At 43.9% G+C, this 27,215-nt stretch overlaps 1 protein-coding gene across 2 annotated transcripts in view; it reads left to right on the top strand.

The window, feature by feature from the left end:
• The first annotated feature begins 4,462 nt into the window (after positions 1-4,462).
• Positions 4,463-27,215, top strand: part of SHB (SH2 domain containing adaptor protein B) — a 191,999-nt gene continuing 169,246 nt past the window's right edge. The window contains exons 1-2 of one of the 2 annotated variants that reach the window (XM_075825642.1): positions 4,463-4,543; positions 4,823-5,716. In XM_075825642.1, the coding sequence (XP_075681757.1) occupies positions 5,060-5,716 (657 nt within the window). In that variant the 5' untranslated portion in view covers positions 4,463-4,543; positions 4,823-5,059. Of the gene's footprint in view, positions 4,544-4,597; positions 5,717-27,215 lie in introns of those variants that run through there. The other variant, XM_075825641.1, reaches the window with a different exon arrangement.

The following is a 27,215-nucleotide window of genomic DNA, read 5'->3' as shown; positions in this document are numbered from 1 at the left end:
GAATAATGTTTATAATTAACATAGTGTCATAATACAAGCAAATTAGTGATGTCACAATGCAGAGGTAATGAACACAGTGATGTCACAGCACAGGGGTAATAAATTACAGTGGTAAAGTGAAAAGATAATGCATGGAGTGACAGTCGCAGTATGGGAAAAACGCAGGTTTTTTGGTAGATCACTTGACTCATTCTACACAAAAAGTGGTCCAGGGGACATGTGCCACCCGGGCCGTACCCCAGTAGATGTATAGAGTTACTATTGCTTTGACCACCACAGCTGCACTACTCTGCTGTACGCTAGGCACATCTGCTAGAAGTCTCTCCTTTGACGCTGCCCGTCACAAAGGAGCAGGAGAGTGCTCCATGTGATTGGCATTCTGCTGTTTTCTTAAAGCGGCTCTGTCACCACATTATAAGTGCCCTATCTTGTACATGATGTGATCGGCGCTGGAATGTAGATAACAGCAGTGGTTTTTTTATTTAGAAAACCGATCATTTTTTACGGAGTTATGACCTATTTTAGCTTTATGCTAATGACTTTCTTAATGACCAACTGGGCGTGTTTTACTTTTTGACCAAGTGGGCGTTGTACAGAGTCGTGTATGACGCTGACCAATCAGTGATCAATCAGCGTCATACACTTCTCCCCATTCATTTACACAGCAGCATCGTGTTCTTACTAGAACACGATGTGCAGCCACATACACACACATTAATGTTAATCAAGTGTCCTGACAATGAATATACATTACCTCCAGCCAGGACGGGATGTCTATTCAGAATCTGCATGTCTCTGTCATTTACAGCATAGCAGGCGTAGTCTCGCGAGATTATGCTGTAAACTGTCATTTAGGGCATGTTCACACGTGGCGGAATTGCTGTGGAATTACGCTGCGGACAGTCCGCAGTGGAATTCTCCAGCGGCCGTTTTTAACATTTGTTTTAATACATTTTTTGGCAAGTTAGTTCAGACATTGCGGAAAACTCCGCTGCGGACCATAGGCTGCGGTGCGGAATTTTCCTTCCGCAGCATGCACTGTCTGTTGCGGAGAAGCGGAATTTTACTGCGGATTTCAGCCTTTGCAATGCAAAAACTGAAATCTGTGTTTTCTGCAACGTCTGAATTACCTGTCAAATATGCAAATGTTGGTGCAGATTCGTTGCGTAATTGCCCCAAATCTGCACCAACATTTGCAGCGGAAAAGCTCCGCCACGTGTGAACGTGCCCTTACAGCGAGATCTCGCTGTGCTGTGCTGTAGTCTCACACAGACGCTACAGAAGTGGTCAGGATTCTGAATACACATCCCATCCTGGCTGGAGGTAATTTGTCATTGTCAGGACACTGCAGTGACGTTATAGTGTGTTTATGTGACTGCACATAGCGATATAGCTATATCGCTATCTGCAGTGTAAATGAATGGAGAGAAGTGTATGACGCTGATTGGTCACTGATTGGTCAGCGTCATACACTCCTCTGTACAACGCCCACTTGGTCATATAATAAAACACGCCCAGTTGTCCATTGAGAAACCTGTTAGCATAAAGCTAATATAGGTCATAACTCCGTCAAAAATGATAGTTTTTCTAAATAAAAACACTGCTGTAATCTACATTACAGCGCCGATCACATCATGTACAATATAGGCCACTTATAATGTGGTGACAGAGCCTCTTTAAGTCTGTCAGGGAGGAGCAGGAAGGAGGAGAAGATGAGAGAAAATGAATGACGACCGCAGCCAGTGTAAGATACCCTGCTGCCACATCTCAGTACCTGGAAAAAAAATGTGTAGGACTGGCCAACAGGGATGCTCTGAATGGGGAAGGGAGAAGTATACTGCAAGGGGGGGGGGGGTAGGGTCCTAGCTGCTGTGGGCTCTATGGGGGTGTGTGTATTATACTGCAGGAGGGGTCTAGCTGCCGAGTGCTCTATGGGGTGTATTATACTGCAGGGGGGGGTCTTGCTGCTGAGGGCTCTATGGTGGGGGAGTAGTATACTGCAGGGGGGGGGGGTTTAGTTGCTGAGGGCTCTATGGGCGGGTATTAAACAGTAAGGGGGTCTAGATGCTGAGGGCTCTATGGCGGGGAAAGTGGTATACTGCGGGAGGGTCCAGCTGCTGAGGGCTCTACGGTGGGAGTATTATACTGCAGGGGGGCTCTACGGGGGAAATATTACACTGCAAGGGGGTCTGGCTGCTGAGGGCTCTATGCGGGGAGTATTATACTGTAGGGCGGTCTAGCTGCTGAGGGATCTATGGGGGGTATTATACTGCAGGGGTCTAGCAGCTGAGGGCTCTATGGGGGGGGGGGGGAGTATTATAATGCAGGGGGGTCTGGCTGCCGAGGACTCTATGGGGGGGAGTATTATACTGCAGGGGGGTCTAGCTGCTGAGGACTCTATGGGGGGTATTATACTGCAGGGGGATTCTAGCTGCTGAGGACTCTATGGGGGGGGGGGAGTATTATACTGCAGGGGGGATCTAGCCGCTGAGGACTCTATTTGGGGAGTATTATACTGCAGGGGGGGATCTAGCTGCTGAAGACTCTATGGGGGAGTATTATACTGCAGAGGGCTCTAGCTACTGAGGGCTCAATGAGGGGGTATTATAAGAGGTCAGAAGAAGCGCAATCTCCAGCGCGAAACAGGCTGTAACCTACAACTAGCTGTCCTCCCTGTAATGCTTTTACCCTCGCCAAGGTGACACAATAAAGTTAAAAAGATTTGCAAACGGGTGAGTGCCGCATTTTCATTTCTTTCATCTATATTATACTACAAGACTGTCTGTTTTTATGCTGAGCACCGCCCGAAGTTTGCTTAAATGAGGAAACCCTGACTCCACTTGCATCTATCTGCCTGTTCCATGCTGTGAAGATTGAGAGTGGTGCCGACTTCCTTCTACTGTGCTTGATTTCTACTGAGGGCTCAATGAGGGGGTATTATACTACAGGGGTAGTCCAACTGCTGTGGCTTCTGTGGGGGGGGGGCTATTATACTGCAAGGGGGTCTGGCTTTTGAGGGCTCTATGGGGGGATTATATGACAGGGGGGTCTGACTGCTGAGGACTCTATAGGGGGATTTATAATACAAGGGGGGTCTGACTGCTGAGGGCCCTATGGGAGAGGGATTTATAATGCAAGGGGGGTCTGACTGCTGAGGGCTCTATGGAGGATTGTACTGCAAGGGGAGGTCTGACTGCTGAGAGCTCTATGGAGGGATTTATGCTGTAAGGGGGGGGGGTCTGTCTGCTAAGGGCTCTATGGGGGGATTTATAATGAAAGGGGGGGTCTGACTGCTGAGGGCCCTATAGGGGGGATTTATAATACAAGGGGGGGGGGTCTGACTGCTGATGGCTCTATAGGGGGGATTTATAATGTGAGGGGGTCAGACTGCTGAGGGCTCTCTGGAAGATTATACTGCAAGGGGGGTCTGACTACTGAAGGCTTTATGTACTTATGGGGACCTCTGCGTCTGTCATTATACTACAAGGGATGTCAATGTACTGCAAGGGGGTTCTATGACATTATACTACAGGGGGGGCTCTGTCATTATTCTACAAGGGGGGCTCTATGACATTATATTGCAAGGGGGAACCTTATGATAAACAGTTGAAGGATGGCCCGCTACTCATGGGCCAGTACTGTATACTTTCCCCCCATACTTGCCAAACAGGCCCTGTTCGCATACCAAAAACATTTTCCAAGCTCTGCCCTTTAGCATGTAAACATTGAATGTGTAGGGACATCATTTAATCGAAGACACTCATAAGACCATATTACAGTGTAATGATTGTAACATAAAACCAGTGACAAGTGCTCTGAAAGAGAGTGTCAGGGTATGTTCACACGCAGTTGCAAAATACGTCTGATTTTCAGACGCTTTTTAACAACTCGCGTTTTTCGCCGCCTATTTTACGGACGTTATTGGAGCTGTTTTTCAATGTAGTCAATGAAAAACGGCTCCAAAAACGTCCCAAGAAATGACATGCACTTCTTTGACGCGGGCGTCTTTTTACGCGCCGTCTTTTGACAGCGACGCGTAAAATTACACGTGGGAACAGAACATTGTAAAACCCATTGAAAGCAATGGGTAGATGTTTGTAGACGTATTGGAGCCCTCTTTTCAGGCGTAATTCGAGGCGTAAAACGCCTCCATTACGTCTGAAAAGAGGTTGTGTGAACATACCCTAAAACGCCCGAATTACGTCTGAAAACAGTGCGTGTGAACATACCCTAATACAGCGCCCAAATCATCGCACATCTGGCCATGGACCCAGCGTTACCTGCTGTATGTAAATTCCTATCTATAGCCAGCAAATGCCGTCAGGTTGAGCTGGATGCACTTTCCCCAGTGATCCAGCAGGGGCGCTATAAGAATTCAGACAGTTAGGTAGTAGGAAAGTGCGCGGGAGCTTCTATGAATAGCACCATGATGTAAAGCTGTTTCGTTCAACGTTATAAAACATTCTACAATGCTGTAACAGGAACCCCGTTATTGTACGGCGCGCAGGCACTGCCCAGACTTGTGCTGCTGCTCCGTGCAGAGGTGAGAGTCCCCGAGTGACCGGGGTTTGACACGAGGGGGGCGGGGATTTGTGCACTAGCACCGCCCACCACCGAAGCGAGAGGTGAGGTGTGATACAGCGGCCGCACAAGCCGCAGCCGGTGGAGCTGTCTGCACCGTGTCCAGCACGTTCTAAGGAATACCGTCCATTGGATATTACGCGAGTTGTGGCAGTACGCTGCGGCTGTTGCCATTCAACTAGTGGGGAAGCGGGGCCAGTCCGTCCAACTTCTAACTACACATGTCACTTCTGGTTGACAGGTGCTGGTGACCGGGATACTGAATGGGACGTGCCGGTAACCTGAATAGCCACAGGACATTGTGCCGACACTAAGTCAATGGACGAGCCCCAGCTGGTAGAGTGAATCCCCAGCGAGTGTGACCGGGAGCAGGTCCGGAGAGTTTCCCCAGAACTTGCTGCAATTCCATGTGAGCGCTGTACCGGGGGAGTGTCAGCTGTTGCAGCCGGGAGATCTGACTAAAGGACGGCCGCTGATCATGGCGAAATGGCTGAATAAGTACTTCAGTCTGGGAAACAACAACAATAACAAGACCAAGAGCCCCCCGCAGCCCCCCAGACCGGACTACAAGAGGAACGGGGGGACTGAGCGCACCTTCCACCTGCAGCAACAGCAGTCCTTCCCCCAGTACCACCACCACACGTCTCCGCTGCCCGCCCGGGAGGAGAGCGACCTCATCAAAGCCTACCGGGCACAGAAGGAGCGCGACTTTGAGGACCCGTACAACGGACCCGGCTCGTCCCTCCGTAAGCTGCGGGCCATGTGCGGGGAGGAGCAGGCGGATGGCAGGAGGGGCAGAGCGCCAGGTTGCAGCAGCAGCAACAGCCTCTTCCAGGAGCCGTACCCCGGCTCCAGCACCAACACCACGTCCTCGTCCTCATCCTCGTCTTCCTCGCCGCACCTGTACCGCAGCAACAGCGAGAGGAGGCCGACCGTAACCCGGCAGCAGCAGCAGTTGGTAGGGGGGACCGAGCTCAAGTACATCGTGTCCCCCAAGCACCGGCTAATCAAGATAGACAGCTGCGGCTGGGGAGAGACCGGGGGCACCGGCTCGACTGGCATCTCCTGGAGCCCGGCAGTCACTGGAGGCATGAACAAGGGCGAGGAGCTCAGTAACTCCACCAAGAAGGAGAAGGTAAGACCTCTGGCTGCCTGCCACACTGGTGACAGCAAACAGCCGCCTACTATAGCCCCTGGCCTATGGAGTGGCCTGCCATGCCTCACCTGCCTGGGGCTGATCCTACCCCGTATGGTGTGCCATTTACCTCCGAGTTTTCCTGCTGCGGGACACCCTAATATACACGTCGCTTTGTGTACAATCTATACAATATACCAATATATATATATACATATCACTGTGTACAGTCCATACAATGTGCCCTCCACATGTGTAACATGTAGCCAGACTATATACCAATATATATACATATCACTGTGTACAGTCCATACAATGAGTGCCCTCCACATGTGTAACATGTAGCCAGACTATATGCCAATATATATATATATATATCACTGTGTACAGTCCATACAATGAGTGCCCTCCACATGTGTAACATGTAGCCAGACTATATGCCAATATATATATCACTGTGTACAGTCCATACAATGAGTGCCCTCCACATGTAACATGTAGCCAGACTATATACCAATATATATGCATATCACTGTGTACAGTCCATACAATGAGTGCCCTCCACATGTAACATGTAGCCAGACTATATACCAATATATATGCATATCACTGTGTACAGTCCATACAATGAGTGCCCTCCACATGTAGCCAGACTATATACCAATATATATATATATCACTGTGTACAGTCCATACAATGAGTGCCCTCCACATGTAACATGTAGCCAGACTATATACCAATATATATACATATCACTGTGTACAGTCCATACAATGAGTGCCCTCCACATGTAGCCAGACTATATACCAATATATATATATATATCACTGTGTACAGTCCATACAATGTGCCCTCCACATGTAACATGTAGCCAGACTATATACATATCACTGTGTACAGTCCATACAATGAGTGCCCTCCACATGTGTGTAACATGTAGCCAGACTATATGCCACTATATATATATCAGTGTACAGTCCATACCATGTGCCCTCCACATGTAACATGTAGCCAGACTATATGGCAATATATATACATATCACTGTGTACAGTCCATACAATGTGCCCTCCACATGTGTGTAACATGTAGCCAGACTATATGCCAATATATATATATATCACTGTGTACAGTCCATACAATGAGTGCCCTCCACATGTAACCAGACTATATACCAATATATATACATATCACTGTGTACAGTCCATACAATGTGCCCTCCACATGTAACATGTAGCCAGACTATATGCCAATATATATATATATATATATATATATATATATCACTGTGTACAGTCCATACAATGTGCCCTCCACATGTAACATGTAGCCAGACTATATGCCAATATATACATATCACTGTGTACAGTCCATACAATGTGCCCTCCACATGTAACATGTAGCCAGACTATATGCCAATATATACATATCACTGTGTACAGTCCATACAATGTGCCCTCCACATGTAACATGTAGCCAGACTATATGCCAATATATATATATATATATATATATATATATATATATATCACTGTGTACAGTCCATACAATGTGCCCTCCACATGTAACATGTAGCCAGACTATATACCAATATATATATATCACTGTGTACAGTCCATACAATGAGTGCCCTCCACATGTAACATGTAGCCAGACTATATACCAATATATATACATATCACTGTGTACAGTCCATACAATGTGCCCTCCATATGTGTAACATGTAGCCAGACTATATACCAATATATATATATCACTGTGTACTGTCCATACAATGAGTGCCCTCCACATGTAGCCAGACTATATACCAATATATACATATCACTGTGTACAGTCCATACAATGAGTGCCCTCCACATGTGTGGAACATGAATTCTGTCTACACCGTATGTTTATCCCTGTGTGTAGAGTATAAATAATGAATGGCATCCACACGTGTAACAAAGTATCGCTCTGCCAGTGCTTGGATCCCAGTGCACGGCTTCATATCCAGCCAGGTGAAGGAGCTCTAAATGTTCCCAGCCTATACTCATGATTTGGGGTCTTTAGTACAACTATTATGTGACCCCCATTCACGGCTCAGTACAATGGTGGGATACTCCTAAATAGACTCCTGACTGTTTAGGTAAAGAAAACTAGAGTAAAAAAGCGTAGTTGTGTTGACTTCCCCTGAGCGCTGTGACAGGTGGTGGCTTGTTTATACGTCTGTAGACATGATTTGTTTCCACAAGTAATAGTGCATAAGTCAGGGACTACTTTATTGTGTTGCTGTTGTCTCATACATTTTCAATCCTATGCACACAGCTGAAATTAATCTGAAATTCTTCTTGGTACCTATTTTGCTCATTCAGGTTCCTGGTGGTTCCTCAGGAGAACCTTGTTTGTTGCACTCAATATGGTGCTATTGAGTGCCTACACTTGCCCTAGCAAAAAATGGCATATAGGGCTGAAACATGTAGACACAGCAGTATGGGGTACACTGGGGGTAGGAATACACGGAGCGTAAACACTGTGGATTTTCTGCAACAGATTTCATTGCGGAGATTCTGCAGCGTAATACAGTAGCAGCGGAGTGATTTCAACAAATCTCACCCCCACACAGCGGAAAGTTTTCAGGAAAAAAAACGTAATAAATTGACCTGTGGTGCGGTTTTTGATGCAGCAGCATGTCAATCAATGCTGCGGATTCATTTCTCTCCTGTTGTTGGTTTTCCCCCATTGCATTTAATGGGGTGTTTAAAACCCGCAACAAAGAGCTATGTGTTGCGATTTTTGCGGCGGAAACTATGCGAATCCGCCGGAATAAAAACTAATTCTAATTTGAAATCAATAAATAATGCTCCTGCTTACCCCCTGAAGTAGTCCTAACAAAGTGATCCTCTCTACCCAGATATATATGTATTTTATATTGCTGCGGGATTTCCACAGCGGACGTCCTGCACAAAAGACCAAACCACAACTTGGGTGCGTTTTTGTTTTTTTTTGGCTGGAATTCCCTGCGGCTACCAGGTCGGATACGTTCTCTAGTTGTATGCAGTGTATTCGTTGTGATTCTGCCTAGTGTGTTCCTACCCTAAATTCTGGTATTCACTGCCGTCTGTACGTAACCAATGGCAGCAGTGGGGTTGGGGTGGCTGGAGGAACAATCCTAATGCATATAGAGAATCTATACAAGAATAACATTCTCTCAAGGTGTTCTATGCTTCAATTTAAAGGGGTTGTCCGAGATTTAATGACTGTTTAATGTTTGTACTTTATAAATGTAAATACATTTGTAATATACTTACATTTTCCAAAGTGGCCCCGTTTCCAGATCCTTCCGTGGGGAACTTGACGGGTGACGGGTTACACTTTGGAAAATGTAAGTATATTACAAATGTATTTACATTTATAAAGTACAAACATTAAATCTCGGACAACCCCTTTAATGAAGATGAATTGTGGCTAACATGCATAGTGATAGTAGAAGTGACTGACCTCAGTCCGTGGGTTTTCACATACAGATGAGCAGCAGTAGTATGCATTCACTTTATCTATTTGAGCGTGCAATTACACATTATTCAGCCTGATTGCCAGAATGTTTTTTACTGGAGTTTGGGCACCAAACCAATTACACAATATGCCCCCTTTCTCAAGAGTAGCCAATCTCCCGGAAACTCCATTTACTTTGGAATTAACCTCTTCACGCGCTGCTCCGCAATAGTACGTCCTGCAGAGGGGTTAGTTCCCGCATCCAGACGTACTATTGCAGAGTATTTCCCGGCGCACACTGTCCTAACGGGCAGTGTCCGGGAGCCGGGAGGTCAGCTGTCCCTGACAGCTGACACTCCAGCCTTGCCGGTCAGCGGACCATCGCCGCTGATTTAGGCAATTAACCCCATAAATTCGGCGACGGATTGCCGTTGCCGCATTTAAGTGGTTTGAAGCACATCGGCTGCCCCCACGAAGTGATCGTGGGGGCTACCGATGCTTGTCACGGCAATCGGAGGTCAGACAATGACCTCCGGGTTGCCATGTACGGAAGCCTCGGCGGAGCAGCCTCCGGCCGGTCCTCCGAGACTTCCTGTCAGTGTGACTGTCACGTCACAATAACAGTTAGAAGACATTACACAACGTAGGTAGTGTAATGTACACTCTAGCAGCGATCAAAGCTGCAAGTCTAAGTGTCCCCTAGTGGGACAAGTGAAAAAAGTAAAAAAAAAAGATAATAATGTTTTAATGTGTAAAAATATAAGTTTTATATAAACAAACACTGCATTTTTTTCCTATAATAAGTCTTTAATTATAGGAAAAAAATGAACACGTTAAAAAAAAAAGTACACATATCTGGTATGGCCGCGTTCGTAACGACCCCAGCTATAAAACTATAATGTTGTTTTTCCCGCACGATGAACACCCCAAAAAAAAAAATCAATAAAAAACGACACCCCTCCCAAAATAGAGAATAAAAAGTGATCAAAAAGTCGCACGTACCCGAAAATAATACCGATAAAAACTACAACCCGTCCCGCAAAAAAGCCCTTACACAGCTTTTTTGACTGAAAAATAAAAAAGTTACAGCTCTCAGAATATGGTGACACAGAAAATAAATTATTTTATAAAAAAGTGATTTTATTGCGCAAACGCTGCAAAACATAAAAAACCCTAGATACATATGGTATCGCTGTAATAGTACCGACCCGCAGAATAAAATATAATGGTCATTTATAGCGCACGGTGAAAGCCGTAAAAAATAAACTAAAAAAACATTGTCAGAATTGCTTGTTTTTGGTCACTTGGCTTGCAAAAAAAATGTAATAAAAAGTGATCCAAAAAATCGCATGTACCCCAAAATGGTACCAATGAAAACTACAGATTGTCCCGCAACAAATAATCCCTCATGCAGCTCCGGTGGTGAAAAAATAAAGAAGTTCTGGCTCCCAGGAATATGGCGATGCAAAATGTGCAGTGTTTTCTAAAAGCGGGTAACATCCGACACCATTTATCGGTGTGACACCGGCCACACATCTATGAATTATTATTTATTTACCGTATTTTTTATACCCTCTTATTATACCCTGATGTACCCCGCACAGCTCACATATGCCCCCCCACATTATAAACTGAAATACCAGCGAAAACCAAAACAGAAAAATTACCAAGCAAAATCTGCGCTCCAAAAGCAAAATGGCGTCCCTCCCCTCTCAGCCCTCCAGCGTGCCCAAACAGCAGTTTGTGCCCACATATATGGCATCGCCATACCCGGGAGAACCCGCTTAACGCTTTATGAGGTATTTGTCTTCAGGGCACAAACTGGGCACGACATATTATGCACTAAAATGGCATATCAGTGGAAAATGGCAATATTCACACCATCCGCTGTGCATTAACCCCTTTGCGCACTATGACTTAATAGCACGTCATGGTGCGGGGGTGATGTATGGAGCCGGCTCACGTTCTGAGCCCGCTCCATACGCTGCGGGTGTCTGCTGTGTATTACAGCTGACACCCAGGACTAACGGACAGGAACAGCAATCGTGCGGTTATAGAAGCCTGTAAAAATAACAATATACTGCAATACATTAGTATTGCAGCATATTGTACCCGCGAATCCAATGATCGTTGGTACAAGTCCCCTATGGGGGACTAATAAAATGTGTAGAATAATTCAAGTTATTGGTAGTGAGAGAGAAAAAAGTTTAAAGTAAAAAAAAAAAAAAAAAACCTTTTCCCATTTTTCTTCAAAAGTAATGTAAAAAAATAAACAGAATTGATATCGCTATGTCCGGAAAAGGCCGAACTATTACAATATAACATTATTTAACTCGCACGGTGAACACCGTAAAAAACTAAAATAATTTAAACTGCCAAAATCGCTGTAGTTTTCGTTTTTACCGCACGGCGAAAGCTGTAAAAACAAAAACCCAAAAAAATGGAATCAGATTTTTTCCCTATATTCCTATATTTTCCTCTTTTTTTTCAGTTTCCCAGTACTTTTTATGGCACTTTAAATGGTATCAATAGAAACTACAATTCCTCCCGCAAGAAATAAGCTCTCACATCACTCTACTGACGGAAAAAGAAAAAAGTTATGGCTCTTGGAAGGCGGGTAGTGAAAAACTAAAGCAAAAAATGGATCAGTCCTGAAAGGGTTAATTCATTTCTAATGAAAAAAAAGTATGACCCCATGTGGGGTATTTCCGTCCCTGGGAGAAATAGCTTTACAAAAATTGGTTGTTTATTTCTCCTTTATCCCTTGTGAAAATGAGAAAATTCAACATTTTAGTGGATAAAAATTGTGATATTAATTCTCTCCGCCAAATTCTAATAAATTCTGCAAAAGACCCGTGGAGTCTAAATGCTCACTATACCCCTAGAAAAATTCCTTGAGGGGTGTTTCCAAAATGGGGTAACTTGGGGGGCTTCCAGTGTTTTGGTCCCTCCAGGGTGTTGCAAAGGCGGCATGGCACCGAAAAACAATCCAGCAAAATCCAAATGGTGCTCCTTCCCTTCTGAGCGCTGCCATGCGTCCAATTAGCAGTTTATTACCACATATGAGGTATTGCCGTAATCAGGAGACATTGCTTTACAAATGTTGTGGTTCTTTTTTTCCTTTATTCCTTGTAAGGGTATGTGCGCACACACTAATTACGTCCGTAATTGACGGACGTATTTCGGCCGCAAGTACCGGACCGAACACAGTGCAGGGAGCCGGGCTCCTAGCATCATACTTATGTACGATGCTAGGAGTCCCTGCCTCTCTGCAGGACAACTGTCCCGTACTGTAATCATGTTTTCAGTATGGTACAGTAGTTCCACGCAGAGGCAGGGACTCCTAGCATCGTACATAATTATGATGCTAGGAGCCCGGCTCCCTGCACTGTGTTCGGTCCACTACTTGCGGCCGAAATACGTCCGTCAATTACGGACGTAATTAGTGTGTGCGCACATACCCTAAAAATGTAAAATTTCTATGATTCTAGATTTTCATTTATACAGACTAATTCCAATATATTTAGCGAAAAACCTGTGCGGTCAAAATGCTATACCCCTAGATAAATTCCTTGAGAGGTGTAGTTTCCAAAATGGGGTCACTTTTGGAGGGTTTCCCCTGTTTTGGTCCCTCCAGGGCGTTGCAAACGCGACATGGCACCGAAAACCAATCCAGCAAAATACGTTCTCCAAAATCCAAATGGTGCTCCTTCCCTTCTGAGCCCTGCTGTGGGTCCAATCAGCAGTTTATTACCACATATGGGATATTGCCGTAATCGGGAGACATTGCTTTACATATGTTGGGGTGCATTTTCTTTATTATTTCTTGTAAATATTAAAAATTTCTATGTTTTTTCAGAAAAAATAGATTTTCGTTTTTACAGACTAATTCTAATAAATTTAGCGAAAAACCTGTGCGGTCAAAATTCTAACTATACACCTAGATACATTTCTTGAGGGGTGTAGTTTCCAAAATGGGGTCACTTTTGGGGTGTTTCCACTGTTTTGGCACCTCAACACCTCTTCAAACCTGACAAGGTGCCTAAAATATATTCTAAAAAAGAGGCCCAAAATCCACAAGGTGCTCCTTTGCTTCTGAGGCCTGTGTTTCAGTCCATTATCACACTAGGGCCACATGTGGGATATTTCTAAAAACTGTAGAATCCGGGGAATAAATAATAAGTTACATTTCTCTGGTAAAACCTTCTGTGGTACAGAAAAAAAATGTATTAGAAATGAATTTTGGCAAAAAAAATAAAATTTGTACATTTCCCCTCTACTTTGCTTTAATTCCTGTGAAACGCCTAAAGGGTTAAAACACTTTCTGAATGCTGTTTTGAATACTTTGAGGGGTGCAGTTTTCAAAATGGGCTGATTTCTGGGGATTTTCTAATATATAAGGCCCTCAAAGCCACTTCAGAACTGAACTGGTCCCTGAAAAAATAGCCTTTTGAAATTTTCTTTAAAATAGGAGAAATTGCAGCTAAAGTTCTAAGCCTTGTAACGTCCTAAAAAAATAAAAGGACGTTCAAAAAACGATGCAAACATGAAGCAGACATATGGGAAATGTTAACTAGTAACTATTGTGTGTGGTATTACTATCTGTCTTACAAGTAGATACATTTAAATTTAGAAAAATGCTAATTTTTGCAAATTTTTTCTAAATTGTGGTGTTTTTCAGAAATAAATACCAAAACTATCGACAAAATTTTTTCACTAACAAAGTACAACATGTCACGAGAAAACAATCTCAGAATCGCTTGGATAGGTAAAAGCATTCCGCAGTTATTACCACATAAAGTGACACATGTCAGATTTGAAAAAATCGGCTGGGTCCTGAAGGGGTTAAGGAGGCTGGTGGCATGTGATATTGACCTCTTTAACTTGAAAATCCAGATTCTTGTAATTTGTAGCATAAGCGTAAAGTATGGGTGGAATTTTGTGACTTTTCTCCTACAAACCTGAGGACTGGATATATGTCCGTTGATTTCTAGTACGTGAGGCGCAGCTCTGCCCATTTACTGTATAACAGCTGCTTTATGTGCCCTATGGCAAAAAAGACTTTGCTTGGCATGTCTTCCCTATAAGCCTCAGTTGACATCTCGTTTTTCAGGCACATTGGAGGTATACATCAGGAGCAATCCCCAACATATACCTCTGGCGTATTCCTCCGTACAGATATGTCCATCCTTAACTTTTCATGAGTTATATAATTTTGTCATAGCAATCCAATGCAAGCTTTTTAAACTTTCTTTTTTAACATGGGATTCTATGGGGGATAGATGGATGACGAGTGGTATCTGTTGGAGGTATTTTTTTTACATGTGTCTTTAACATCTCATGCCATGAATCTCAGGATATGTCCGGATTAGAGATACACCTCTGTTTCCCACTGGATTGCATACATCGGCTATTGACTCCTATTGAAAGAAATAAAGTATAGTGCCCCACTGTATAGAATAGTGTTGTAGACCATTCTTTTCTATACAGATTAAAACCAGTATGCCAAAGCATACCAGCACAGTTTATGCCAAGAGGACAATTTTGGCATAGACTGGATGCTATGGGCATACGTGGCGGAATTATCCTGGCGTATACCTACGACGTGCGTGAAAAACGAGATGTGAACTGAGCCTATTCTTTGAAAGTTCTGGTGAAGTCTGTGATAAAGAATGGCAGATGGTACGTCATCACTGTGCTGATCCAATGTTATTCACTAGTGGCGAGATCCATTAATAATGGACTCCAGTACTTATCTCAACGACTTAGGGGCCAATCTGACCTTTAGTGGCCCAGCAACCAGAACTCTTTGGCTGGATTCACACGAGCATGTTACGTCCGTAATGGACGGAACGTATTTCGGCCGCAAGTCCCGGACCGAACACACTGCAGGGAGCCGGGCTCCTAGCATCATAGTGATGTACGACGCTAGGAGTCCCTGCCTCTCCGTGGAACTACTGTCCCGTACTGAAAACATGATTACAGCTAGGGACAGTTGTCCTACAGCGAGGCAGGGACTCCTAGCATCGTATGTAACTATAATGTTAGGAGCCCGGCTCCCTGCACTGTGTTCGGTCCGGGACTTCCGGCCGAAATACGTTCTTTCCTTTACGGAAGTAATGACCTCGTGTGAACCCAGCCTAATAGGCATCGATAGAAAATAGTCCATAACGCTAGTTACCAGCAGAAACTTTCTAGCATGGCTTACCTGGCTTTGCCCAGCTTTAGTCTGTGGTGTTCATAATTGTAACTATTTCCTCTATATGTACATTCTTTTTAATGCATCAGGAGCATGGGTAAGGTAATTCTTCTCGATTTTGTTGTGGCTAAAAGGAATTGGCTAAGTTTTAGTGTATTGATAATGAACAGCTTTTTTTTTAGTATAGTAGAACGTTGCAATGCCAACTCAACCTCTGATCTTTGCATTGGTTCCAAATAAAGCACATGACCACCTTCCCATTTGGCTGCACATTATGAGAACTGCTTAGGCAGGGTGACTAGATGTGTGTGTCTGGCTATCACCGAGAACACTGTCAATGTATGGGGCTCTGGCTGGAGAGTACACACAGCTTAAAATCTAAAAGGTTTCACAATTTAGTAACTTTTACAAGAAGAGCCAAGATATTTGGGATGAGTCATGCCGGCCTATCTCTGGTTATAAACACAATTTCTATGTTAACCCCATACTCTCCCTATACCTTTTTTGTATATTTATTTTTAACCATGTCTTTTAATGAATGATTTATCAAGAAAAGAGGCCGGGATCTGCATAGCAACCAGTAAGACTGAAGAAAAGGCTGCTGTAATCTGATTGGCTGCTGTTGGCTCCTTCTTTTTTAAACTATATAGTGACCAAGACTAAAGGATTTGGCCACATTCACACGTACATTTGTGGTGTTGAATCCTCTACATGCAGATATCTTCCAACAATTGAAATGGTTTTCCTTTTGTAACCCATGTGAAAATCTTGGCAATTCTTGCAAAGGCCATTCCTACGTTGCTGTAAGGCCAGGATCACAAGCAGTTTTGAAGCGGTTGTTGGCTGTTTTTTGAGCCAAACACAGAAGTGGACACAAAAGAAAGGCGATATATCAGTCTTTTCTTTATACCTTTCTTTCCTTTTGGATCCACTTTGAGATTTAGCTAAAAAAAAATTGAGACAAAAACTGCATTAAAACCGTGTATGATCCTGGTCAAAGTGGGGTTCTAGGCCGATTTGTTGCCAGATGTCTGTCCTCCTTAACCAATTGATTTGTCACCGGCCATGTATGGATTATCACTCCCGACAGCTCGTTATTGGTAGAATTTACTAAATATTGTATGTATGACCACACCATTTTATATCCACCCCAAATAGAAGCACTAATGTGAGCCTGGACCAGTAGACTATTTTATTTGTTTATTTATTTTTTCTGCCGTGGGCCATTTGGATATTTATAACCTCATTCACGGGCTGTACTACATTATAAACGTAATACCCCCCACACAGTGTATTGCCACCCATAGCTGCCACATACCGTATAATGTCCTCCATAGCTGCCCCATGCAGTATAATGCCCCATAGATGTCCCATACAGTATAATGCCCCCTCAACAGCTACCATATGAGCTGTCCCCTCTCATACCCAGTATAATGCCCCCATAGGTATGTACCTAATAGAAAAACAACCTAACTAATTACCTATCCCCGTTCTCACGATGGGTGGAGGATCTTACTCCTCCTCTGCACTGTGAGTGACTGCAGTGACAACGTCGCGCCTGCCTGTGCTGAGCTTCTCGCAAGGCTCCAGCATTGAACCCAACTGACTGCGTCCAGCTGACGCAGATTCAGTTGGAAGCGAGGTCAGCGCTGTGTGGCAATGGGGGCCCTATCGACCCCCCCAGACTTAGGGGCCTGGTCGCAATTGTGACCCCACTCCCCCTATAACTACGCCACTGCCGGCCCGAGAATGGACCAGTGGTCACCGGATTGGTCCACTCTTTGGCTGGCACAGTCCAGTCAACTGACCTCACGTCACTGACTCGGGTCAGGTGACCAGTCTGATCCACTCTTTGGCTGGCACAGTCCAGTCAACTGACCTCACGTCACTGACTCGGGTCAGGTGACCGGACTGATCCACTCTTGGGCCGCCACGCACCGACCTCATGCAGACCGCCGCCCTGCTTGGCTCCTAAATGTGAGTGAGTAGGGCGGAATCGCAGCAGCGGTCAGCGTGAGGTCGGGCTGGTCCCCCCCCTACTATAGGATCAAACTACACAATGGCAGGGTCGGTCTCTTGATAATGTATCGCTTGTGCTCAGCTGTCAAATTCTGCCTTAGTTTGAAAGAATCTGCTCAATTGACCATTGAATGGTTGCCACAACATTGAGGCTCTTGAGTGTGATACCAATCTGCTAGAGCTAAGACAACCTCTCTATCCGCAGCCTCTTATGTTGGCATTGAGGAGGACATTGCAGACCTTGTGCTTGCTGCAGAAGCAACACTTTCCAATGAATGGAACTGAATTTTTACTTGCAACAATCGTCAGCGTGTACAGGGCTTTATACTGCGTATCTTTCAGCTTTATGTAGGAGGGAGTGAGTGACAATCTGGTTCTAGTTTAGTGACATGTTCACACACATCCTGGATCCGCAATACTCCCCTTTCAGTTTCTTTTTACTACACTATGTTCTTTATTCCTACCTGAGGCCTGGGTTTTCACACTACAAATTCCTGACTTCCCCATCAGACTGATCTCTGTTTTTACATGCAGTACTATGATGCAATTTTCCATAAAAGCCGTCCCAAAATTAAAGCTCTACATGTACTCTCTTCTCTCTGCCATATTTTTACAAAGCTTTGGAACAAAAGCGACTCTGTCACCACATTATAAGTGCCCTGTCTCCTACATAAGGAGATCGGAGCTGTAATGTAGGTGACAGCAGTGCTTTTTATATAGAAAAACAATCTATTTTCACCACGTTAGGAGCGATTTTAGATTTATGCTAATTAGCTTCTTAATGCCCCGGTGGGCGTGTTTTTACTTTGGTCAGCGTCATACACTCTGTACAACGCCCACTTGGTCTAAAGTAAAAACACGCCCACTTGGGCATTAAGAAAGCTCATTAGCATAAACCAAAATCGCTCCTAACGTTGTGAAAATAGATCGTTTTTCTAAATAAAAAGCATTACTGTCACCTACATTACAGCGTCGATCTCCTTATATAGGAGACAGGGCACTTATAATGTGGTGACAGAGCCTATTTAAATACATGCAAAATCTGCACACTGGGAACATGCTATTTGCTGCAAGTTTCTTTGATATATATTTATCTTTGTTTTTTAAGGTTCCGCTGCAAACTTTCTGTTACAGAAAATCGACAGCATATCCTGTATGTGGGAACATACCCTTAGCCTGGGTTCACACGTAGCGTAATTACTGCAGATTTTCCGCAACGTAATACATAAACATAATACAGTAGCAGCATGTCTATTCACAATCTGTGCACTTCGTTACTGTTTTTGTGGTAGTTACAGCAGAGGACGCGTAATCTCGTTGTAACCTGTCATCTGCAGCGTAATCTCGAGAGATCACGCTTGCTCTGCTGTAACTACTACAGAAACAGTAACGAAGTGCAGGGATTGTGAATAGACATCCCGTGGAATGTCTATTCACGGTCTAAACACTTCAGTATTGTTAATGTGTTAGTATAAGACAGCACATACTGATCTAGCAGGATCCCTATGCGCTGAGTAAATGAATGGGAGAGGAGTGCATGACGCTGATTGGTCAGCGTCATACACGCCTCTGTACAACGCCCACTTGGTCTAAAGTAAAAACACGCCCACTTGGACATTAAGCAACTCATTAGCATAAATCTGAAATCGCTAATAAAGTGGTGAAATCGTTTTTCTAAATAAAAAGCACTGCTGTCACCTACATTACAGCGCCGATCTCCTTATGTAGGAGACAGGGCACTTATAATGTGGTGACAGTCTATTTAATGATAAGCGGGAAAAAACTCTCAATTTGACTTGCGGTGCATCTGTTTTAATCCACAGCATGTCAATTGTATGTGCGTAATCGCAATTTTGTTTTTTCTGCAGGTTTTCCCCACTGAATTCAATGGTGAGTTAAAACCCGCAAGAAATAGCAGATGTCGCCTTTTTTCTTTTTTTTTTTTCTTTGTGGCAGGGGAACTGCTATTCCGTACAAAAATGTTAAATCCGAAAACAAAAAAAGACGTGCCCAAAATTCTGTGGTTCTTTGTCCAGGCCAACCGATCTGCAGGACGTCAAAGTATGCACGTTTTTTTTATAGCAGAAGTGCCGGATCTGTCGAATACCCTTAAAGTTATGTTCACACGCCCTATTTACGGCTCCAAACCGCCGGCAAACATCTGCCCATGGGGTTACAATGTTCTGTGCACACAGGCTTTTTTTTTATGCGCCGCTGTCAAAAGACGGCGCGTAAAAAGACGCCCGCGTCAAAGAAGTGCATGTCACTTCTTGAGACGTAATTGGAGCCATTTTTCATTGACTCCATTAAAAAACAGCTCCAATTACAACTGTAATGGACGCCGCGAAAAACGCGAGTACGAGCAGTTATGTCTGAAATTCAGGAGCTGTTTTTGCCTGAAAATAGCTCCGTAATTTCAGTTGTATTGGACGCTGCCGTGTGAACAATTCTGTCTGGTTCACGGCGTTATGTCCGTCATTTTCCCATACAAAATGTCAGTGCATTCTGAGCTATTTTGTCCAGGATTTTTTGTGGAATCCACGACGGAGGCTTCTAAGGGTATGTTCACACGGTTAACAAAATACGGCTGAAAATACGGTGCTGTTTTCAAGGGAAAACGGCTCCTGATTTTCAGCCGTTTTAAATCAAACGGCTGTTTTTTACGGCTGTTTTTGGAGCTCTTTTTCTATTGAGTCAATGAAAAACGGTTCAAGAAGTGTCATTTTTACGGGGAGTTTTTTTTTTTTTAAATGAGGCGTTAAAAAAACAAAACACCCCCATCGGAACAGAATGCCGTATTTCCCATTGAAATCAATGAGCAGATGTTTGTAGGCGTTCTGCTTCTGATTTCTTCAGCCATTTTTTGGGAAGTTTACGGGCCGAAAAACGGCTGAAAATAGCCCGTGTGAACATACCCTCATTCCTAACCATTCTAGAGCCACTAGTGTCTGGATCCTCGGTGTATGCAGGAACGTATTGATATGTTGTCCATCCTGGTAACCTTGTACATAGCTGCATCATGTATATCTTCTTACGTAATGGATTAGACTCTATCTGGCTGTACAATGGTGAATTTAATGGCCGCCTTCGACAACTTTTTCCCATCGGAAAGACATGTCTCACACCAAAAGACTCTCGGATCTGTGAAAAATGACGTGTTTTTTATATTTTTTATTTTATTACGGTCGTTGGGTGCAATCGTTGGCAATATTAGAAATGAATTAGTATAATTCGGTGAGAAGACTCTAAGGCCTAATTCACACGAGCGTATTTCACGTCCGTGTTACGCGCTTGAAAACAACGGGCGTCACACTGACCTATGCGATTCAATAGGGCCACTCAGACCTTCCGTGTTTTTCATGCAGCGTGTCCCCGCTGCGAGAAACTCACTGCATGTCCTATACTTGTGCGTTCTTTGCATCACGCACCCTTTTAAAGAGGCTCTGTCACCAGATTTTGCAACCCCTATCTGCTATTGCAGCAGATCGGCGCTGCAATGTAGATTACAGTAACGTTTTTATTTTTAAAAAACGAGCATTTTTGGCCAAGTTATGACCATTTTTGTAGTTATGCAAATGAGGCTTGCAAAAGTCCAAGTGGGTGTGTTTAAAAGTAAAAGTCCAAGTGGGCGTGTATTATGTGCGTACATCGGGGCGTTTTTACTACTTTTACTAGCTGGGCGCTCTGATGAGAAGTAACATCCTCTTCTCTTCAGAACGCCCAGCTTCTGGCAGTGCAGATCTGTGACGTCACTCACAGGTCCTGCATCGTGTCGGCACCAGAGGCTACAGATGATTCTGCAGCAGCATCGGCGTTTGCAGGTAAGTCGATGTAGCTACTTACCTGCAAACGCTGATGCTGCTGCAGAATCAACTGTAGCCTCTGGTGCCGATGTGGCCGTCACGATGCAGGACCTGTGAGTGACGTCACAGATCTGCACTGCCAGAAGCTGGGCGTTCTGAAGAGAAGAGGATGTTACTTCTCTTCACAGCGCCCAGCTAGTGAAAGTATTAAAAACGCCCCGATGTACGCACATAATACACGCCCACTTGGACTTTTGCAAGCCTCATTTGCATAATTACAAAAATGGCCATAACTTGGCCAAAAATGCTCGTTTTTTAAAAATAAAAACGTTACTCTTATCTACATTGCAGCGCCGATCTGCTGCAATAGCAGATAGGGGTTGCAAAATCTGGTGACAGAGCCTCTTTAAGTCAATGGGTGCGTGAAATTCACTGACCGCACACGGACGCACATCCGTGTGCTGTGCGTGATTCACGCAACAGTTGCTAAAGAAGTGATGAGAAAAAGAAAACCACCTCCATTTCATTTTGCTGACGTAAAAAACACGTGACATACGCGCATAAAAAAAAGCTGACACGCACCATACACTGATGTCACACGGAACTGCAACGCAGGAAAAATGCTGCGTTTTTTTTTTACGCATGCAAAACTGACACGTTCGTGTGAATAAGGCCTAATGGAGATGGAGTACGCATTACAGCGTGCAGGTGCAATGTTTGGTGGGTCTGATCTCTTTCTCAAGCTTGATACCTAATATCTATATAAACATACTGATCACATGATAAAGAAGTCTGTTGGCAAAATTACAATTTTTCCATCGCACTTGATTTGTGGAAGAATCGTCTTTTGCCATCTTGGTGGTTTATGGGCGAGCCTGATGTTTAAGGGCAGGAATGTCTCACTTCATTGTGAAGCTCTTCATCTTCTATTCTGCTGGATACCAGGGTTTGCAAGGCTCTTGGGACTTTTGCATACAGCTTTTGTTTGTGTGCACAAAGTGTAAGAATATTTATTTGTTCCTCACCTGCCTCTGGTGCCGGCAAGCCAATATCTCATGATGGACTTCCTGTGAATTTCTGCTTCCCTCCCAATCTGAAGGTGAATTTACCAGTGGGTGTTTTTTCTTTTCACTCTTCTAGGTTATTTTGTTACTTTTGTATGTTAGACACAGCTCTTACTTTTCCTACAGAATGTAGCCGAGTAGTGAGAGTTACTGCAGATGCATGGTGCACATGAAGGACTTGTACTGTCATTTGGAGAGATGTGTGGCGCTAGTGCAAAGTTCTGAGACCATTATGGCAGCAATATAGTTAGATTCCGTAGCAGCTAGCCAAAGTATTAAAATAAAAATTAACACAGAATTTGGCTGTCCTGGACAATGCTGCTTAAGTTTATCTTAAAGCTCTAGAGGTATACAGACGTTTAAAGCAATCATGTTCCTTGTACCAGACGTGCTCAGACCAATCGTTCAGAGACTGTAGGCCTGAGTTCACATGGAGCGGATACGATGCGTAAAAGCCCGCAGCGTATCCGCCCTGTGCACCGTAGGGAATTGCGGGTGAATAACTACAGGCGAAAAACTGCACCACAGTTTGGTGCGGTTATTCGCCTGTAATGTCCGCTGAGCAAAACTGCAGCACCTAGCAGGCCGGCCCCCTGGGATGACGTTTCATCCCATGTGACCGCCGCTACAGCCTGTGATTGGCTGCAGAGGTCACATGGGATCAAATGTCATCCCAGGAGGCCAGCCTAGAGGAAGAAATCCATCGGGTTAACCCCTCAGCAGAAAGGCAAACGGAAACCTCCGTTTCGGTTTTCTTCACCGTTGTGACAGGGTGCAGTCGTTTTGACGGACTCAATAGCGCAGTTTCCATTCGAAACAATGGAACCCTGTCACAAAGGTGACAGACAAAAACCATTAGCTAGGTTTCCGTCACCATTGAGCTCAATGGTGAGGAAAACGGAAGCTGAGACTTCCGTCTGCCTATCCGTTGACGGGTTAGCCCGATGGAACTTTCGACAGAACCCCTCATCGGAAGGGCAACGGTGATGTGAACATGCCCTTAGTCATGCATTACTAGGGCTTGATTGCTGCTGTATTATAAACTATTCTAGAGTGTGTAGAAATCTGCTGTTTCTTTTTTATGTTTTTTTGACGGAGTCTCGTGCCATTGAAGCAAGGTTTAGACATTAGAAGTTTTGGCCTACTAGATACTGAATTACAAGATTTGTACTGTACTAGTATTCCAGAAAAGAATCTCCTCTAAATGAATCATTCTAACACTTTCTTTTTACTGTTTTTATCGGGACTAATCAATCAGAAAGTTGATTTATTGGAAACTATTTTTTTTTTCCTTTTCAGTGGCTAGGAATTAATGTGCCTTTCACTCTCCCTGCCTGTGGCAAAGCTAAACCCTTTCAATACTAACCCACTTAGGTGATGGAATCTGTTACGATTTATCACTCATGTCAAAACAATTGCATGACGTTGCTTTTTTCCCCTGACAGCACGACTGTAATGGAAGCCGAAATAGACATCCTGACTTAATGAAAAGCAACCAATTAAATGTTGTTGCTTTCAATTGCTGCTTTGCAAATCATTTGGCTTGACATGAGTGGTGTCACTCGGGGTCAGCAAAAAGGGAAAAAGTGACATCAGAAGGAATTTGTGGTTTGCATGTTTCTGCCAGGAATAGGCTGGAAAGGAAGGCTACCTAGCAGAATGCTTTATGCAGCATCAAAGCACATTTCCTGCAGGACCCATCCCATTTGACATGCTAGCCTGTGGGCCATAATGTCGCCTTATATTGTAGTATTATCCACTTCTGTTTTAAAGGGGTTTTCTGATGACCCATTCCCATTAAAGATTACCTGTCACCTCGCCTGAAATGTCTGTAGTAAAATATGACGTTTTCACATTTATTTAAACCCCTGAAAATTGTGCGCATCTACTACGGCTCTTGTGTATTTCCTGTGTAAATTTTATATAGCTTTTTGACCAGAAAAGAATGCAAGTGGTCACCTACGGGTCTCTGAACAGAGGGGAAACCCAATTCATCACTATTGGATTTGACTTAAATCAGGGGGCACAGTCTGAGGGATTGATACTCTTTAAAGGAGTTTTCTAGTCCCATAAAATTGATGGCCAATATCTGATTGGCCTGGGTCCGACTCCCGACACCCCGACGATCAGCTGTTGGGAATGGCCCGCAGCGCTCATGTGAGGGCTGATTCCCCTTCATTTCTACTTTCTCACTGCGAATTGTCGATCACTGCTAGGCTCCATGCACACGACTGTAGATTTAATCCGTAAGTACGGATCTATTAATTTCTATGGCCGACTGACCCCTTCCCCTATATTTACAGGAAGGTGTCCGGGCCGTAGAAGCCTTCCGTAAAAAATAGGACATGTCCTATTTTTTTATTTTATGGACCGTACTCCCATACTTTATAATGGGAACACGGTCCGCAAATTCCGGATGACTGCCTGCGCCCGTAATCATTATTACGGGCACGGTTGTGTGCATGGGGCCTTACAACCTTCTCCCAGTCACTTGAATAGGAGAAGGCTGTAATACTGTGAACTGCCGCTGCTAGTGTGTCACTGATTCACAGTACGAGCAGTGGAAATGAAGGGGAAGCCGCGCTCGTAAGAGTCGCGCCCCCTTCAAAACAGCTAATCGGCGTGGATTCTGGGAGTCGGACTCCAACCAATGTGATATTGATGGCCTATCCTGTGGATAGGCCATCAATTTTATGGGACTAGAAAACCATTTTAACTCTTTAAAACACTCCTGATTTTGGTGTGGACTCTGCAGAGGGAATCCCCAGATCGCGTTCCTAGAGTAATGTCGAATAGCAGCTGACGGTTTGCAGATGGTATTACGTAGCGTGGAACAAAATCGCAAAGCAGAAGCATGGTTCTACAAATCTTTCAAAATGGGAACACCGATGCATGTCAGGCCACAATAAGAAGAAAAGTCCATACAGACGTCAAGCCAAGAATATCAAATGTAGTAACACCTCACACTCATGACTTATTCAGACAAGCGTTCAGATCCGAGAACAGAGAGCCCGTTTGCTTTAATGTGTCCGTGTTCATTCAGTGTGCTTGGTATTCACAGCGAGAAAGTAGTTTTTTATGGGACTAGAAAACCCCTTTAAAGAGTATCAATCCCTCAGACTGTGCCCCCTGATTTAAGTCAAATCTAATAGTGATGCATTGGGTTTCCCCTCTGTTCAGAGACCCGTAGGTGACCACTTGCATTCTTTTTATGTTTAAATGTTTTTCTCTCTTCTGGTCAAAAAGCTATATAAATTACACAGGAAATACACGAGGTATAATTTTATATAGATTGTGCTAATGAATAAGGGGAAAGATTTATCAAAAATGGTGTAAAGGAAAAGTGGAGTAGTTGCCCGTGGCACCCAATACAATTTCTGCTTTCATTTTCCAAAGGACCTTCACAACCAATAAGATTTCACCTTTCATTTTGCAATGGGCAACTACTCCACTTTTCCTTTGCGCTAGTTTTGCTAAAACTCTTATTGATGGGCTTGCTCGCTTCTTGGACGGGGGGTGGGGGTGAGCCATTATAGAGGGGCTCTCTTGGTTTTGAATGTGAGGTGCACAGACTTGGTACATTCATTAGGAGAGGTATGAGGAGTTTGGATTGGTGTCTTTTATAGTTGGGTCACTTGTACAGTATGTGGAAGTTGCGGCTCCAGCCATGTAGGTCACACATCTTATCCACAGCCTTTCTCAATGTTTATCTTTTCTTTTCAGAGGTCAATGTCTGCTCCAAGGTTTCTCTTTTCATGCATTTGTCATGGGAATGTCTATAGTAAGTGGCCTATTCATTCTCAACACTGCTCTGAGTGGCCCTTTAATGCAGTCCTTGTGTGCGATCTGATCTCCGTGCTCCTTACACGTGTCGGCTCTATATCTAACAGCCCATCTCTATGCTCAATCCCTGTGCAAACATATTGATGGCTGATAACTATGCTATTCCCACTAGGTACTACAAGCACCGACGTTCATGAGACTCCTGCAGATGCTTATTTTTATATTGGCAACAAATCTTTTTGCCTATAGTTTATATGTCAAATAGACTTTTTAGTTTTTTTTACATTTGATATTGGTTTTTCAGTGAACAGCTGCACGGATGGGACGTCACGCTTTCTGACTTTACGTGTTCAGTCTTGACATACTTCTGACACTTGCTTAATCCATACACTTTCTGCAAACGTGCCATGGAATGCTGCTATTTCTTGCTTGCCTGGGGGAAGTGGGCTTCAGGTTTTATCGGGCAGCTAAATCCTTTACTCGTGGTATAAAAAATTATATTGCACTGGCAGCTGATACAAGCAGATTTTTCTGTTGATAAACCCATCTGTCAACTGGTCATAAATGGGTGTGTGAGTTATGTAGGAGACTAATGGTGTTGGCATTAGTTTAACAGTTCAATGTCAATACTGTGAGTCATAATTCTTCCTCCAATTGAACGGATCATGAGCCTTGTTTCGGGAAGGCTCTTTTACCATTTGTTCTTCTCCGTGCTGGAAGACAAGTATTTCTGTGGATAATGTTCCGGCTGTTCTAATGGCATAAAGTAGAATTGGTCCTAAAGCTTTTTCTCTACCCTGTAGTTATTTTTCTCTTTTATAGTTTACACTTCTGATAAGTAACTGTGCTATTAGCAACTGTGTAAATATACCAAGGGCACTGGGCGAAGGTCCTAATTTAGAAACTATACAGCTAAATATTTACATTCAGCATGTTTATATGTGATCTACTCCATCAGTTTATGAAGGGCTATATGTTTACTGGAAAGAACATTATGTAAACCATGGCATTTGTAGTTCATATCATGTAACTTTACAGGGATTTCCTACAATAGTGGGATGTGCCATAACCTACTCATTGGATGTCTTTCCCGATACCCTATCCACTCCCGACCCTGGCCATTTCAGGTGCTGCAACTTGGCCCCGTTCATTTAAATTGAA

Source organism: Rhinoderma darwinii, chromosome 1 (genome assembly GCF_050947455.1).
Source record: "Rhinoderma darwinii isolate aRhiDar2 chromosome 1, aRhiDar2.hap1, whole genome shotgun sequence".
In the NCBI taxonomy this organism is placed as follows: domain Eukaryota; kingdom Metazoa; phylum Chordata; class Amphibia; order Anura; family Rhinodermatidae; genus Rhinoderma; species Rhinoderma darwinii.
Note: the sequence above shows the minus strand (reverse complement) of the source record. Positions and strands in the feature narration are given on the sequence as shown.